The sequence below is a fragment of the Telmatherina bonti genome, assembly GCF_933228915.1.
Source record: "Telmatherina bonti genome assembly, chromosome: 23".
Classification (NCBI taxonomy): Eukaryota; Metazoa; Chordata; class Actinopteri; order Atheriniformes; family Telmatherinidae; genus Telmatherina; species Telmatherina bonti.
Window position 1 is genome coordinate 9,878,475 of NC_136632.1, and position 17,645 is coordinate 9,896,119.

General features: G+C 40.9%; 1 protein-coding gene across 2 annotated transcripts in view; it reads left to right on the forward strand.

Moving 5' to 3' along the window:
* Positions 1-5,713: 5,713 nt before the first annotated feature.
* Positions 5,714-17,645, forward strand: part of chchd3a (coiled-coil-helix-coiled-coil-helix domain containing 3a) — an 89,133-nt gene continuing 77,201 nt past the window's right edge. Inside the window, exons 1-3 of one of the 2 annotated variants that reach the window (XM_079263492.1) lie at positions 5,714-5,902; positions 7,748-7,990; positions 8,549-8,642. In XM_079263492.1, coding sequence (XP_079119618.1) covers positions 5,822-5,902; positions 7,748-7,990; positions 8,549-8,642 — 418 coding nt within the window. In that variant the 5' untranslated portion in view covers positions 5,714-5,821. Of the gene's footprint in view, positions 5,903-7,747; positions 8,643-17,645 lie in introns of both variants that reach the window. The other variant, XM_079263491.1, reaches the window with a different exon arrangement.

Below are 17,645 nucleotides of genomic sequence, written 5' to 3' on the forward strand. Positions count from 1 at the left end.
ACAGGAAGACGGCAGCGCGAGACCGCACAGGAGAATTCTGGGAGTTGTAGTTTTCAGGTCGAAAGGAACAAATGACACAACATTGTTTTTTTTGTTTGTTTGTTTGTTTGTTTTGTTTGTTTTATTGGGTTTTTTTTGTTGTTGTTGTTTTTTATTTATTTAATGGAACACAAATATTTTACACCCTATGACATACCAGGTTTAAACAGCAACTAAACACAATGAAAAAGATCGAATAACTTCTCCATTATTTCAAGCTTATGTCATCTATGGATGAATTACCCATTTAATCAGTTTAGGTTTATTTGTACTTTTAGATTATTTCTAAGTATTTTGACATGATATACATACACAGTTTAAAAGCTAGGTTGATGCAGAATTGTCTGAGTCTAATTTTTGGCAGATTGGAAATATTTTCTAGTCTTGCTCAAAGCACTGTTACACCATTAATCAGATTCACATAGTCATCTGGTACATCGTCATCCACATGCTTTTTGCAATTTGTAGTTAAATCTTTGGGTTGGACCGTCTTTTTTTCCGATCACATGCACACCCACACACCAATGAGCGGATCAGAGATATTGTTTTTTGCAAACTCAAACATGAACATAAGGAAGGAGACAGTCATTGATCCAATCACTGACATTTGAATTGGCGAACGGCCACTACACCTCTTAAGCCAGGGATGCCCAGGAAGAAATGTTGAGAAAAGAGGAATGAGTCAGGTAGTGTATGTTAGGGAGTTAATAGCTACCTCGATTTGGAAGATATAAAGTTGGATTATGAAGGACTCTCCAGTCCTGTATCTCTGACAATATCTGCTTTACCAGTGAGAATGTAAGAAAGCATTGATTCTAGAGCAAAGGAGGTCAATCACCAGCAGTCTGGGTTCTGATTGATGTCCTGGTGGACTGATGAGATAACATTGTGGGTGATCTTTGCAAGCTCCCCAACCAATCCAGCCCACAAAATAAGCAATTGCTATGATATACAGAAGCCATTGTTTTCCTTTTGAAAGCCCCTCACATCCCAGACTCAAGTTAGATTTTGAAGTTCTTATCGCCTTACCCTGAAAACCATGTCCCATCAGTTCAGGTAATCTATAGGACTCCTTTCCTCCAACAATGAAGTGTCAAGCAGTTGCTCAATGTGACTGATCTGTGTTTGGATTGAACAAAAAGACTGCATAGTCTTGCAGTTCTGTATTTCACCAGTCATATTGTGTCCATTTATCTCACGTTAAGTTTTAAAAAAAGACTTTAAGAGGCAACTTTTACAGGATATAATGGTGCAGCCACTTCTACAAAACAATACACTTTAATTAAGCAGCTGTAAAAGCACAATTACAGCATGTACTTCTTAAGAAAACAGCAAATGAAAAGGGAGCTCTTGAAGCAAAAGTACACATTAAGAAAGGTAATTTCTCTCAAATATGACATTTATTATCATTAAATAACATCCTTTTCCTAATGAATTTATTTTGATGTCATTTTTGGGGTCACAGCTGATGTATGATAATAGCTTCATTTATTACCCTGAGTGAAATACCATATAAAGATAATAGGGTTGCTCAAAGAGAATTTGCCCTGTTCTGCTCTTAGCAATGCACCTTGGAATTCCACATCAAAATGTTGTCTCTTTATGATTAAGGTAAAGACGTTTCATCACATGTTTCTATGGAAATGTGGAGAAAACAGAGTATTGCATCTGTGAAAGTATTTTCGGATGATTCACCTTGAGTGAATTTAAATGAATGTTTAGTCACTCTTTCATCTGTTAACCTTATTGGACAGAGATGTCACATCTACACGAATGGGGGAGGGTGTATGAGTTTGTTTTTGTGTGAGTGCACATGTCTGATTGTGTGTGAAAGACACAATAATGAGGTGTGTGTTTTATAATTGCTGCTATACACTGCAGTGTGTGAAGGCTTTTTAAAATAAAATTGTTTTGATGGTGTAAAGGATTTTGTGATGTTCTTAGCATAACAAGCATTTTACAAATAAATAAAATTAGAGCTTACACTTACATTTCACACCTCCAGCGTGACTCTAATTTGGATCTTTGTGTTTCAACAAACTTCAGGCAACAAAGTTTCAAGCCAGTTACTGCAACATAAATTATTTTCTTGACTGTCATTGCTAATCTTAAAGCAATAAACAATAACTCACTTAAATAGTTAAATGTAATGATCCACAAAGTAGAAAAAAAGTGTAAAAGCTGTAATGCAAGTTAAACATAATAGTTCATTTGTGAGACAAATCATTCTTTTTGCCGAACAGAATCATCAATTGAGCTTCCATTCTCCTAGATGTATCTGATCACAAAGCAGCATGATGGATTTTGATGTAGCAACACGTTTAATGATAATGTTGACACAGACAAAGAGCAGTGCTCTTTTATCATACAGTGTATTCTGTAAAAGCTGAAACTTTGCAAAGAATGCATGAATATTGCATGTGTTCTTTGATTTGCATGAGTGGAGTGTCATTCTAAGAGAGGATTTCAACACAACAACACTAATATTGGAATTTTTTGCTCTCACAGAACATTTCAGGCGATCAAAAGTAAACTCTTCATGCAATATTGAAAGATCTGAGTAGAGATTTAAGTAAACAAATTGAAAACCCCAAACCCTTGATTAATAATGTTGAAATGTATAAATATAACCTTGTGTAAAATGCTTTTGCCAAAATGGAAATTCTCCTTATTGATGATATACAGACTGAAAACTTTAAAAACACAAACAATATGTGTTCATGTTAATCATGAGCCCTATCATGATGTATGAATTTTTTATATATGGATTAAACTATGAAAAAACTATTTTCTTCAGTCAGTTTCCAGCTTTCTGCATAGAGATCAGCTGCACTCATGGAAGCTTGTCATATGTCTTATTTCAACAATAAGTCCAAATATTGAGATCCAGGTGTCATATCACTGAAATATTATAAACCATTTTTTCTAATTGATTACATTTAGTTAAATAAAATTAATATGTTTATTTTATCCAATATGGAAATTGCATATGAGAGGAAAAAAGTAATAGGCAAAATTACTTTGCACACCATATATTTCCTTAAATGTCAGCACCATTTTTTCTTTACCTATATCATATAAATCACAAATAATCAATGTTTTTGTTTGCTTGTCACCTTCTTGCAGTCAGGTCTTTAATTACATTCTTTAAGGAGTTTTATAGTCTTTATAATTCTTCCTTTTGATAATACTCTGACAATTGTAAAAAGTTCCTCAATGTCTGCATGTGCTCTCTTTAAGCTGCATACTAATGTGCAGGCATAGATTTATGCAAAGGATGCTGGTTTCAAAAAGCAAACAAGAAAGTGATTTGATGGTACTGTCCAGAAAAAAGTTGAGGTTTTTTTTTTTTTATTCAAAAAGCATTTTTTCAGGGCTGAGATAAAATTATTGATGCCATATTTCATTTTTCCCTTCTGCAAAATAAAATGGCTAAATGAAAATCCACTCACCTTGTGATCCATCAGTTTTTCAGGGCTTGTAAAAACACTGAGCTTAATTGGCAAAGAAACAGATGTCAACAGAGAAACTTAATGAATGACTCTCATCTGAATCCTATCAGTCTTAAAACAATAGAGGTTATCTTTTAACTTGTTGTTAAGCTATAATTTCACTAATCTGAAGCTAAAGGTGATTTTATGGCACCGTCACATGGAACAGTCATGAAAGTTTCTCACGATAAGGCACATGAACCTGGCCTCACAGTGGGTCTCTGTATTTTTCTGACATTTTCTTCTGTTTTTGTGTTGCTTACTTTCTATATCAGCACCTGCCATACCTTGATATGATGGCTTTTGGCAATTTCTGCAAATAATTTGATTTTTAAAATCAAAAGTGCACCTTTAGTTGAGCCAAATTTCCATACATATGTGTTACATTGCATTCAGTTAAGAGAAAAAAACTGTTGTGATGAGTGCTGGAGGTGTGGACCCAAATGCAGAGGAGATGCCAGGAGTACAGAGTCAAGAAGGCTTTATTTTTAGCCACAGGACACAGGGGACTAGTCAACGCAATGAACCCACAAAGTAAAAACAACAGGTTAGGGAATAAATACGCTGAACCAAAACGAGACACAGACGAACTAAATGAACACAGGTGAAACTAATGAACAGGAACAAGGCTAAACAAAACAAGGAACAAAACAGGAAACCAAAACACACTCCATGACATAAGCTATGTCTTGTGTTCGGGCTCAATGGCACTGGGGATGTGTTTGTGCACTTTGAAAAAATCTGTGACTGTATATGAGACAGAAAGTAGCATCAGGTGAGTCTGTGTATTGTTCATTTTATATGTTGGGTGTGTGAAGGCTTATAATTGTGATCTGCAAAAATGCATTTTGCTATCATGTATGTTGGCTGCTTGGTGTATGAAAAGGGCTTCATATAAACATTTGACATGATTTGACTTCCCAAATTGCCATCATGTTGTCTGCCCAGCTGAGGTCTTCCTTCTCTCTTTCAATTTTATGAGAAAAAATTACAAGTAACTCGGATAAAACAAGGTTGACTTTAGTCATGATTTTAATGATCTGCTAGTTTTTGTTTTTTTTAAGTTTTTGATTTTGTAAATAATTTCCTTTTTATAGGGGTTTTATTATTTTTTGTGCTCGACACAGAGATGTAAAATCCAAGCGCTACAGAGTCTTGCCATGTTTTGGGATCTACCTGTGCATTTAGAACAGGTGTTTTCACTAACAGGCTCATCTACGTTGCAGTGGAGCTCTGCTAATTAAACGCAGCTGGTTTAGTGACTGGTTGGAACAGCTGCCGGTCAGAACTTTTACTTTATGGCATCTGGATTATATACACTTCTGGCCCAACAACACATCTTGTAGCAGTGTTTCTAAAATCCAGTCCTCAGGTCCCCCTGCCCTGCCTGTTTTACACATGATCCTCCTTCAAAGCACCTGAGTCAGATAATTGAACTTCCTCATCAAGTTCTTTGCAGCCTGTTAACAAGCCCTTTATTTCATTCAGGTGAGTTTAAAGTAGGGTTGCCCATAAAACATGCATGGCAGGGGGGGGCTGAGGACTGGATTTGAGAAACACTGTCTTATAGTATTAAATGCCACATTCTTGTACTAATATGACATGGCAGTTTAAATTATCATTAAATGAGAATTTTTTTTGTCTGTTATTCCACAGGAGATGGCAACGTTAATAATGTCAAAACTTATATATGTTGACATAGAAATGAGTTTTATGAGTTAACCTAGTTTTTAATTAAGCATCCTCATTAGCTGCACCCTACATCAACCATTTAAAATAGTTTACTTATTTTAAATGGTTATTGCGTTATAACACAATTTCAGCAAGGTAAAATTATGTTTCTCTGACGTTAAGTTTGGCTATTTTAAGAATATTAGTAAATAAATTTGTTTCTCATGTGACATTATGATGAAATAATGACAATGAAATCCCATTGATGCCTTCGTATAAACACGGTGGTTTAATACTTTTTTTTTTTTTTTTAACATAATAGTTCATGTCCAACCTCACATTGAAAAGTCAGACAGGCTGTTAAATGTCACATTTCCACTCTGCCCACTTGCCACTAACCAATGAGGACCTAGAATACAAAAACTGCTGACGCGTGTAACCAATCAATTTGCACGTTCTTGAGAAAACGTCACGTTACGGAAGCTCAGACGTTCTAAAACATTGGAGTGTGGGCCCCGGCTATATTTGGCTCTAAGTATACAGAACAAAATCAAAAGTGTATGTCTGGTTTCCACATTACAAGCAGACAGGATAAGCTTTAGACAAGCAACAGTTTGACGATGGGAGCGAACAACAGCACCCGCCGCGTGTCTTTTGAGTCAGATGAGAACGACAACATAACTGTGGTGAAGGGCATACGGGTAGGTGAACTGATGCAAACTCACTCAAACAGGTCTTTATAAATGTCTTTATAACAAAATAATGCCACGGTGAAGTAGGCTTCAACTGTGTTTTTCACAAGAGTGCTACATGGCTAAAGTAGAAAAGCTCAACCTGCAGACTTTCATTCAAAAGGAAAGCTAAAGCTAGCATAAGATACTGAATGACTTTACAGTCAAACAGTGAAGTTTGAAGCACCTCACAGTCACAACAAAGGTTTTTTTTTATCCACATGTGTGATTGACTATATGTCCAGTAATCCCTTAATAACAAACAAATGAATGGCAGGGACATTGAATTGAGCAGCTCCAACTTTGGTTGTTGTTCTTTGGTGCTTTTGGTTTTCAGATGGGAACGTGGGATGTTTACAACAGAGTCCTCGCAGCTTTCACCATGCCACTGTCATCCGGTGTTTAAATATACACAGAGGCTTTAGCCGATCAGATAAGGCTTTAATAGGCATGGCTCTGTCTATTAATACTGTCTGTAAGCCTAAATGGAAAAGCTAACGTGTAGTTAAAGCCACCACTGCAGTGTTTATAGAAAAGAATCCCCTCAAAGCATCATGTTTAGTTTACCAACATAAAAGAGAGGCTAAGTGTCCCAGTGTGTGTTGTCTGTCAGGATGCAGGCGTCCTCCTGAGACAGCAGGTGTAGGACAGATACTCTCAGGCAGTGTTTTTCAAACTTTCTTGAGCCAAGTCACACTTTTTTTCACTGAAAAATCCCAAGGCACACCGCCTTTTTTTTTCTCCGCCAAAATAAAAGTCCATATAATTAATATAAAGTTCATCTCGTCAAAGCCTCTTGAATAGAAATCAGATAAACAAGAAGAAGGAATTTTATTATCTTTGACTGAGGCCTGTTCAGATGAACACAGAGCTGTTTTTTAGACCAAATAGGTGAAATTGGCTAATTTCTCATGGCACACTAGTGTGCCACGGCACAGTGATTGAAAAACACTGTTCTCAGGAGAGGAGAGGGTGACCAATGTTATTCTGGACAGTGTTGATGATCCTTTGTTGTGTCCTTTTGTGTTCCTTGATGCAGCTTGAGAACCACAAAGACATGTGGAATGGCTAGATAGCTCATCAGATAGATAGATCATCAGAAAGTGGAGATACTGCTGAGCCTTCTACACGACCACCAAAATGTTCGAGCTCCACTGGAGGTGTGCATCCATATGCTCACCCAGGCACTTGAAGCTAGGGGCCACCCCACCTCCTCTCTCTTAATACAGACGGGCTGCAGATTGGACTTCCTCCTTTTGAAGTCAACAATCAGTTTTTTGGTCCTGGGGGGTGTTTAGGAGCAAATTGTTAACAAGTGGTGTGTATGTTTTTCAAAAGTACAGCTGGGAAGAATTTCAGTAGTCTCTTGAGGAATATGACGTTAAAATTATGAGTGTAAAAACTAATGTTTATCATCATAATGCAACTGAATAAAATTAAACATACATAGAAAATAAGAATTCTCTTTATAGGGAAGCATCTAGAACCAGATCTCCTGGCTATTCATTGCTACATGTGGCTTAAGAACACTTATTCAGCAGATGAGTGATTAATATTTTCTTGCAATAACTTTTTGTGCAGTGTTGCATCACAGTCAAATCTTAAGTGAGAAAAATAAAAATTTTGCTAAATTTTTTTTCTTTTTTTTTTTTTTTTTAAATGGAACTGTAGTTTTAGAGCTCACCCTAAATGATGGTGTACGTATGAAATTTAAAGGAAGTTTACAATTTTCTTCTATTTATATTTCTTTGTGCTGTGATTTTCTGATGCTGAGCTGCACCTCTAAAAAGTTTTTTTTCCTTTTCTACTTGACAGCTTTCTGAAAATGTCATCAAACGCATGAAAGAACCCAACGCTCCTCAAAAACATGTTCCCTCTTCAGCACCTTCCATGGCACCAACCCTCACTCCACCTCCTCTCCTGCAGCCAGTGCCTCCCTCTTTTGACCCGAATACCTCATTGCCTCCTTCCCCTCCTCTTGTAGAACCTGTTGCACCTCCAGCTCCTCCTGCCACAGAGACCGTGTCCACACCTCCTCCTCAACCTCCTGTCGAACAGGTAGCAGCACCCACCATAGCCGCTATGGTGTTCTCATCATCCCCAGCTCCTGCTAACACTGTTGCTGCTCCTGCTTTTGAGCCTGTTGCAACACCTCCTCCACCTGCTGTTGATACGGTAACTTTACCAACATCTCTCCCTCCTGCTTCCGCTCCCACTGAACCCCTGACTCCTGCTCCAGCTGTGGAGGTGATCACTCCCCTCCCTCCTCCCCCCTCCATTGTAATCGAACCCTCTCCTCCTCCCATAAATCAGTCCATTGCTTCTTCTCCAGTTACTGAACCCTTTGCTCCTCCACTTGTGATTGAGTCCCTTGCTTCTTCATCTGTATTTGAATCCATTCCACCTTCTCTTGTGAAGACTGAACCCATCACCTCTCCCCCTCTTCCTGAATCATCACCCCTCTCTTTCCCTCCTGTTTTTGAGCCTGTCACCATCTTGCCAGCATCCATACCACCTTCAGGGGAGTCTTTCTCCCCGCAGCCTGCTGAGCCACTTGCTGCACCCCTGTTGCCTGACTTTACTGCTCCTTGTGAACCACTTGCACCTCCTCCCCAGCCTACAGCGGAACCATTATCACCTGCTCCAGTCCCTGAGCCAGTGGCAGTGCCTGAGTTAAGTCCTGTTCCACCACCTACTGTGGAACCAGCAGGTCAGTCTTATTCCAGGTTATTGGACATCTGTCTTGGTAGGTATTAAGTAGGGCTGTGACTATACGCCTTTGTCCCGATTCGATCCCGATTTTTTTTGGTGCCGATTCGATTTAAATTGCGATTCTCACAATTCTTTAATAGTGCTATTTTTTTGTAGATTAAAAACAAACAAAAAAAAATGCATACATTTTTTTTTTTTTTTTGCCTGTCATTTTCCTTGATTTCAATTGGGGGAAAAACAACACAGCAGCCACACCATCATTCTGCTGCTATAATGCCCAAGAAGATGAGTAAAAAGATCAATAAAACAATAAAAAGACATTTTTATAATTATTTTTTAATTTAAAAAAAAAAAAAAGATTTTTCAACAAAAAAATCAATTTTAAAATTGTGAAACAAAAAAAAAAAATCCAAATTTTCGATTTTCCTACCCCTAGTATTTAAGTATTGATTCAAACTCTAATCTTCTAGTTTTGGGGTTTTTCACATGATGAGATACTTCTAAACCAAAAAAATCTAAATAAAACTGCAAAATTTCTGCTTGATTTGATGAGATTTGTGCATTTTTTTTCCCACCTTTTAAGGCAACTGGATAAATTTGTATCCTGCTCCTGGCAGCAGAGAAAAGAGAGAATTCTCTTTTATAAAATCCAAAGAGATTAATTTTTCTCTGTAAAAGCTCCTGTTATTTTAAATTGTTTTGAGCATTACTTGTGTGCCATCCTTAATTGGAAGGCGAAAGTTGAGCGGGACTGAACTAAGAGGTTATTTTTCCACGGAAATTTTAATTATGTGTATTGTGTGGGTGTTTACTGTAAGCTATCTCTTGCATTTTCTCATCCAACTTTTCATAGAGACTGTAATTAGTCTTCATCTAAAAAAAGAAAAAGAAGGGGGGGAGCTTGCTTGGGTCATATTGTGATTCATGACCATCCCTCAACTGTTAATGAAATGATTAATTCTGTCTTGTAATAATGTTAATAAATTAATGTCGCCCCCCCCCCCCCAATTCTACCTTGTCAATGTTGAGCACACGCTATTATGCTAATGTCCTGCTAATATGATACCAGGATATATGTACTGGTATATAAACAAGCCTACAACTATATGAAACTTCTGGATTTATTTTATCGACTGTCAGATTTTAATCAGCTGAGAGGTTGCTGACAGTGATCCATAATGAACTGAGATTTTTAAGTGTTTTTTTTTTCTTTCCCTTTTTTCTGTCTTTTTACCCCTTGCATTGCTGTGAGTACTTCATATATGCAGTTTGCTACTAATTGGAGAGTAAAAAGGATATTTTGATGAGTTTTGGGCTTTGAATCAACTCAAAATAAATCATAAAGTTACTGTCTATTTTCTGAAAGAGTAAAGATAAATTTCTGCTTGTTTTACCATCCTTTTATCAGATAACATTATTAGTACCTCAGTTTGGCTTTCTCCATTTTTCCACTTGTGTCAACATTAAAAACAGAATCTTTGCTGCTAATCATCAGTTCTGTTCCCACTTATCCACACAAACAAACCCATTGACTGCTTACTACTTCTCTTTCAAAGTAAAGTTTTAGCCTTTTTGTCTTGTTAGTGGGATAACATGCCCCTTCTTTAACAGACCAGTCAGAGGACATTTGAATGTTACCTGCTCATTACACGGTACAGAACGGACTGTGGGCGTCAATTCTTTGTAGGCTGGCATCAGTGATGTGGGCAGGCTCCTCCATCCTTGACTGTGCTCAGTCAGTAAGGTAATTAAAAAAGGCCAACTTATGCCACGCCACACTGGCGGCAGCGATTAAAATGACACCTCCACAGTTTCACACAACAAACCTCCAGGCCTCATTAAGAGCTGGTGGTGTTGTACGTGCTTGTGTGTGTCTTGAATTCTTCACTTTGCAACAAGGCTTCCATGACATGACATGACATGACATGGAATTAAATGTGGGCTATGTGAGTTTTTGAGGATGGTTGCACATTGCCACGGCACCTTTATCGCTCTAAACGGTTATACCGACGCGGACATAATGATGTGATTATTGTGTCAGACACTGTCAAGTATTTTCGGGATGCCATATGGCTTTCCATGTGGCCCACGAGATTGGCATCGAAATCGTGGTGTGGCTGAAGGAGAGGTGCCGGTCTAAACTCTGGATGTACTCTACTTTCTCCATTATTGAGGTGACGACTGTGAGAGAAGGTTAATAGAATTTGTTTGGATATTTTCAATAAAAATAAACTGAAGTAGGCTGAGTGTTGCTTGCAGCTTTGCTACCAGAGTAGTTTAATTCTTCATGTTGAGTAAAGTTTTCACTCCATTGTTTCTGTTAATTAGTTTTTAGATTAAAAGATAAATTTAACAGTGTCTGACTCGCTTTTTGTGAGTATTGAGCATCTTGTTAGAAAGCACCAAGTTTGTGAGCTACTGGGAATTTACTGGTGTGTTGCATCTTTAAGTGGTCAGCTATGTGCTACTGTTGAAACACATCGCAGTTGTCTTTCCTTTTACTCGCCATATCAAAATGTGAGAAGTCATAGGTTGTTTAGGATCAGCTCACAGTCCCCTTGTACAGGAATGTCCAAGGTTGGTCCTAGAGGGCCGCTGTCCTACAGGTGTTTGATGCATCCCTGTTCCAACACACCTGGTTTCCATTGAATGGATCCAACAGCCAATGAAGTTTCTGCACAATGACTGATTCCTTTTGAGTCCAATGTTTTGAACAGAGATACATGGAAAACCTGCAGGATTATGGCCCTCAAAGACCAGTGCTGGACCCCCCCCCTCCTGCTTATGCATACATCTGCAGTGCAACGTGACTTTGTCTTCATTGGCTCGATGTTACTGCATACACAGCCACTGTTTTTCATTAGAGGGCATTGTCAATGTTGTTTGTCATACAAGCATCATCTGAGTTGCGCTCGCGGGGTCACCTTACTGCTCAGCAAGGTGCCAAGCTCACCAAGCAGAACGCAATTGGGGGGGAAAAAAGGCAACTTGTACAACTGACAATGCTTGAGCATTGTCTTCTTAAGGAATAATAATAAAAAGCAGACGAAAATATGGGATGAATGTGAATCTCGTTAAAAATGTTGCAAAGTTCAGCCCAATTCTCAAAGGGTACGACCTTAATGAGGCAGACATTGATTATGTGTGTCCACGAGAGTTGAGTATCGAGTGAGGCTCTCAGCAGGTTGGCTGTCTCTAAATCATGGCCTGAGTCAGTATGTGTGCTGATTGCACCATAGTCAAGGTTGAACCTCCTACACCTTCTCCAATGTGCTATAAATATTCATATGCCAGAGCCCACACACTGTTCTGGACTAATAGCCTGCTTAAAGATGTCTCCCAGGTGCAGCAAAGAGAATGGGAAGATGAGGCAGACAAAGGAAAATTGTGGGAGAAGTGTGGATGCATAAATGTGAAACTTGTGAAAGCTCTCTCTCTCTCTCTCTCCCTCCCTTTGAAACTTTCCTCGTGTTGTAGAAACAGCCAGTTCAGTCCATATGTTTGGAGCACGACACCGACATAATAAGAAAACCTGTAAATAAAGAGAAAAAAATCTGTCGTTTTGAACTGGAAACTTGCTTTAGAGGCTTTTGTTTCCTTTTCTTTCCCATTTTGTACGTTGTGAAAGTTGTGTGGTGACTCGACGAAGCACAAGGTAGAAACGTGAGGAAGTGGTAATGTTACAGATTATGCCCTCCATGCAGGTCCTGAGGTTAATGAAACTTCTGATGAGAAATGCAATTTGCCTTCGTCTATTATCTCCAGTGCCAATAGCCTGTGCCTCGCCGCCGCCTCAATGGGTTTCTCCATAGGGTGTAGTGATTGGTGGAAAGGGAAAAGAAGGGAGACTCGTCTAAAAAGATGATGAGTTTTTAATCTTTTTAACATTTACATGTCCTACTCAGAATTGACACGGTCTCTGTCAATCTGGAATTGTCTCTGACCCTAACCAGCCTCCCTCAAGGACCTGAGACAGTGTTTATCATATCAGAACCTGTTCTGTGGCTGACCCTGTGGGCCTTCCAGCAATCTGAAGCCTCTCTATGCAAAGCTGGAGAGGAAATGAGGGCTTGCCTCAGCCAACTTATAGGACTTTGAAAATGTGACTTTTTATCGTGTCTACTTGAGAGTGTATGTATTTTCCATGCATGTTGAAGATATTCGCAAGAAAACTTATTTTTTAAGTTACAAATATAAACACAGAATTTAAAGATGTCTTATAAAAGATTTTCTGCATGTTTGTATTTTATAATTGGAAAATATGGGAAGTATTAATAAAGAATTAAACACGAACTTGAAATAGAAAAAGGTTAAGCTAATATACAACAAATCTGATCATTAAGTTTTAATGTTGATGGTTTGAAGTTTCGTGGAAGATTGTAAGATGGAATTCTGCATTCACTCTTTAGTCCATGTTATCAGATTTGGCAACAAAATAACCCAGAGCATGAAGCTTCCAGTAACTAAAAGGCCACCTGCACTATATCTAACTATAATTTCAACAATGTGAGCCGCCTCAAGAAATGAATAAATAAAACACATGCACATCAGTTTATAGCTATTGTTGTTATAGCCGCAGTGTGTTTCAGATATATTTTATGTGACTGTGAAGGTACGCTGTTGTCACGATTCGATTCAGATATTTGAGTACCAATTCAATTTAAATTGCAATTCTCACAATTCTCCAATATCGCTGATTTTTGTTGATTCTGCTGCTATAATGCCCAAGAAGACAAGTAAGAAAGATGAATAAAAAATATTTTTTTGTTTATCTTTATTTTTTTAAAAAGTCTATTTTTCAACAAAAAAAAAAAATCACTTTTAAAATTGTGACGCAAAAATCCCATTTTCTGATTATATTTTCCCACCTCTAATACTTTGTGTGGAATATTTAGTTTGCTAACATGTTTAAATTTTAATGTGTTGCGTGGCAAAGACTTGATGGTTTGAAAGAAAACGTGTTTCCTGTATATTGATCAAGCAGTCATTTAGTTTGGTTCTATTCTTTTTACCATTGAAATTAATGATCTAAGAAAACAGTGTAAGGCTGACGTTGGAGCTATCAACACAAGGAAGAAAAGATGCCATTGTGGTATTTATGTCTGTCAGTTTTTTTTGTTTGTTTTTTTTTTTGTGTTGTTTTTTCAGAATTATTCAAAGGTAATCAAAATTTTATTGTCTACTGGAGTTGTGTCACATTCCAGTATTAGGCTTCAAGTTGGCTGTTCTAGCATATTTAAACTTCAGCTACTTAAACTACTTGAAAGTTGCTTTAATCAGCTTTTGGTGGTTGACCTTTCTCCTCTTTCTCAGTATCAAGTTTCTGGAAGACTTGCAGTATATTCCAGCATTTAGCTTCAGCCATCATTACCTCAAGTCTGATCAGTGTCTATGAAAACCTCCCCACAGCATGATGCTGCAACCACCGTGTTTCTTTATGGGGGTGATGTTCTTGGAGTAATGCGACATACACTATTCACAAAAAGTTCAGGATCTTCAGCTTTTGGGTAAAATTACAGAAAATGTAAAAAGTTGGGGCTACACATTTATCATATCATAAATGCAGGACATTTAAGTCAAACCATGCGATTACAATTCCATCAAAACAAAGTATTGACACTAAAACTCTGGCTTTTGTTGAGAATATACATGACATGTCAATGTGTCTGTGAGATGAAGCATCATCTCTGTTTGATGATGTCAAAATGTAAATAGCATGATGAAGAGGACCGTTTACAGACATTTTATGCAACCAGAATATTTAGTGGTCATTTCATGAATCAAACACTACTTCTGGGTTTATTAATCATTCATCATCTTGTTTGAGACGGCATGTTTTCCAATCAGTACCTAATCACTGAACAGTTGTACATGTGCATTGTAGAATTTCGCAAATGTCAAATCAATTCACCTGTAAAGGTTTTAGTGGATTTTAGGTACTTTCTTTCATCACGCAAGTTGAATATGTCTAACTTTTTGTGAGTAGTGTACAGTTGCCCTTGGTGGCCCTTGTCCTGTTTCATTTGTATGCGTTTGTCTACTTTTGGACGGGTTGTACTGGAATAATTTCCGTAGTACTGGGTCGCTGGTTCAATGACAATAAAAGCTTCTGAATCTAAAGTTGAGTTTTAGTCGGTTTGAAGTGTATTGGGGTACAGTGGTCCTATAGAGAGATGAACCAGTCTATACTGTGGCGATTTCCAGCTTTTCTGGTCAATGTCCCTGTAGCTGTGTATTATCTGTCAGTTTTATTGGATGGCCTTTTCTTTAAAGGCAAGTTGTGGTGTCACATAATTTCCATTTAGTTGGCGGTGCCTCTTCAGTGATGATGCAAACTGGGGCCTTTATCTGCAAGTGTATAAGTACTGAGATCCATTTTGTAATTTAGAGTATTTGTGATTTAACTCAAGAAATTTTTCTTAAATGTATTCACGGGTGCAATGTGAGCTGGGTGGCAGTAAGGGGCGGGGACCCTGGCGGTCCGATCCCCGGCTGCAGAAGCTGGCTCTTGGGACGTGGAACGTCACCTCTCTGGTGGGGAAGGAGCCTGAGCTTGTGCGCGAGGTTGAGCGGTTCCGACTAGATATAGTTGGACTCACCTCGACGCATGGATTGGGCTCTGGAACCAGTACCCTCGAGAGGGGCTGGACCTTCTTCCACTCTGGAGTTGCTCATGGTGAGAGGCGCCAAGCAGGTGTGGGCATTCTCATCGGCCCCCAGCTTGGTGCCTGCACGTTGGGGTTTACCCCGGTGGATGAAAAGGTAGTTTCCCTCCGCCTCCGGGTGGGGGGACGGGTCCTGACTGTTGTCTGTGCTTATGCACCGAACAGCAATTCAGAGTACCCACCCTTTCTGGAGTCCTTGGAGGGAGTGCTGGAGGGTGCTCCTTCTGGGGACTCCATTGTTCTGCTTGGGGGCTTCAATGCTCACGTGGGCAATGACAGTGAGACCTGGAGGGGAGTGATTGGGAGGCATGGTCCCCCCCCTCTGAACCCAAATGGTGTTTTGTTATTGGACTTCTGTGCTCGTCATGGATTGTCTATAACGAACACCATGTTCCAGCATAAGAGTGTCCATATGTACACCTGGCATCAGGATTCCCTGGGCCGCAGTTCAATGATCGACTTTGTAGTCGTATCGTCGGACCTGCGGCCACATGCCTTGGACACTCGGGTGAAGAGGGGGGCGGAGCTGTCAACTGATCACCACCTGGTGGTGAGTTGGCTCAGATGGTGGGGGAGGAAGCCAGTCAGAGCTGGCAGGCCCAAACGTGTTGTGAGGGTCTGCTGGGAACGTCTGGCTAAGTCCCCTGTCAGAGCGAGCTTCAACTCCCACCTTCAGCAGAGCTTCGAACATGTCCAGAGTGAGGCGGGGGACATTGAGTCCGAATGGGCTGTGTTCCGTGCCTCTATTGCTGAGGCGGCCAGCCGGAGCTGTGGCTGCAAGGTCGTTGGTGCCTGTCGTGGCGGTAATCCCAGGACTCGTTGGTGGACACCAGCAGTGAGGGATGCCGTCAAGCTGAAGAAGGAGTCCTATCGGGCCTTCTTGGCCTGTGGGACTCTGGAGGCAGCTGATGGGTACCGACGGGCTAAGCGGCATGCGGCTTCGGTTGTTGCCGAGGCAAAAACTCGGGCATGGGAGGAGTTCGGCGAGGCCATGGAGAAAGACTTCCGGACGGCTTCGAGGAGATTCTGGTCCACCATCCGGCGGCTCAGGAGGGGGAAGCAGTGCTCCATCAATACTGTGTACAGTGGAGGTGGGGAGCTGCTGACCTCAACTCGGGAAGTTGTGGGTCGGTGGAGGGAATACTTCGAAGACCTCCTCAATCCTACCAACACGTCTTCCCATGAGGGAGCAGAGCTGGTGGACTCAGGGGTGGACTCTCCTATCTCTGGGGCTGAAGTCGCTGAGGTGGTCGAAAAGCTCCTTGGCGGCAAGGCCCCGGGGGTGGATGAGATCCGCCCGGAGTTCCTTAAGGCTCTGGATGCTATGGGGCTGTCCTGGCTGACACGCCTCTGCAGCATCGCGTGGACATCGGGGGCAGTACCGCTGGATTGGCAGACTGGGGTGGTGGTCCCCCTTTTTAAGAAGGGGGACCGGAGGGTGTGTTCCAATTACAGGGGAATCACACTCCTCAGCCTCCCTGGTAAGGTCTATTCAGGGGTCCTGGAGAGGAGGGTCCGCCGGATAGTCGAATCCCGGATTGAGGAGGAGCAGTGTGGTTTTCGTCCTGGTCGCGGAACAGTGGACCAGCTCTATACCCTCTCTGGGGTCCTGGAGGGGGCATGGGAGTTTGCCCAACCAGTCTACATGTGCTTTGTGGACCTGGAGAAGGCATTCGACCGTGTCCCCCGGGGGCTCCTGTGGGGGGTACTCTGGGAGTATGGGGTACCGGACCCCCTTGTACGAGCTGTCCGGTCCCTGTACGACAGGTGTCAGAGCTTGGTCCGCATTGCCGGTAGTAAGTCGGATCCGTTTCCGGTGAGGGTTGGACTCCGCCAAGGCTGCCCTTTATCACCGATTCTGTTCATAACTTATATGGACAGAATTTCTAGGCGCAGCCGAGGGGTTGAGGGGATCCGACTTGGTGGCCTCAGGATTGGGTCCCTGCTTTTTGCGGATGACGTGGTCCTGTTGGCTTCGTCTGGTCGTGATCTCCAGCTCTCACTTGAGCGATTCGCGGCCGAGTGTGAAGCGGCTGGGATGAGAATCAGCACCTCAAAATCTGAGACCATGGCCCTCAGCCGGAATAGGGTGGATTGCCCTCTCCGGGTCGGGAGTCAGGTCCTGCCTCAAGTGGAGGAGTTTAAATATCTCGGTCTTGTTCACGAGTGAGGGAAGGATGGAGCGTGAGATCGACAGACGGATCGGTGCGGCGTCTGCAGTAATGCGGGCTCTGCGCCGGTCTGTCGTGGTGTAGAAGGAGCTGAGCCAGAAGGCGAAGCTCTCGATTTATCAGTCGATCTACGTTCCTACCCTCACCTATGGTCATGAGCTGTGG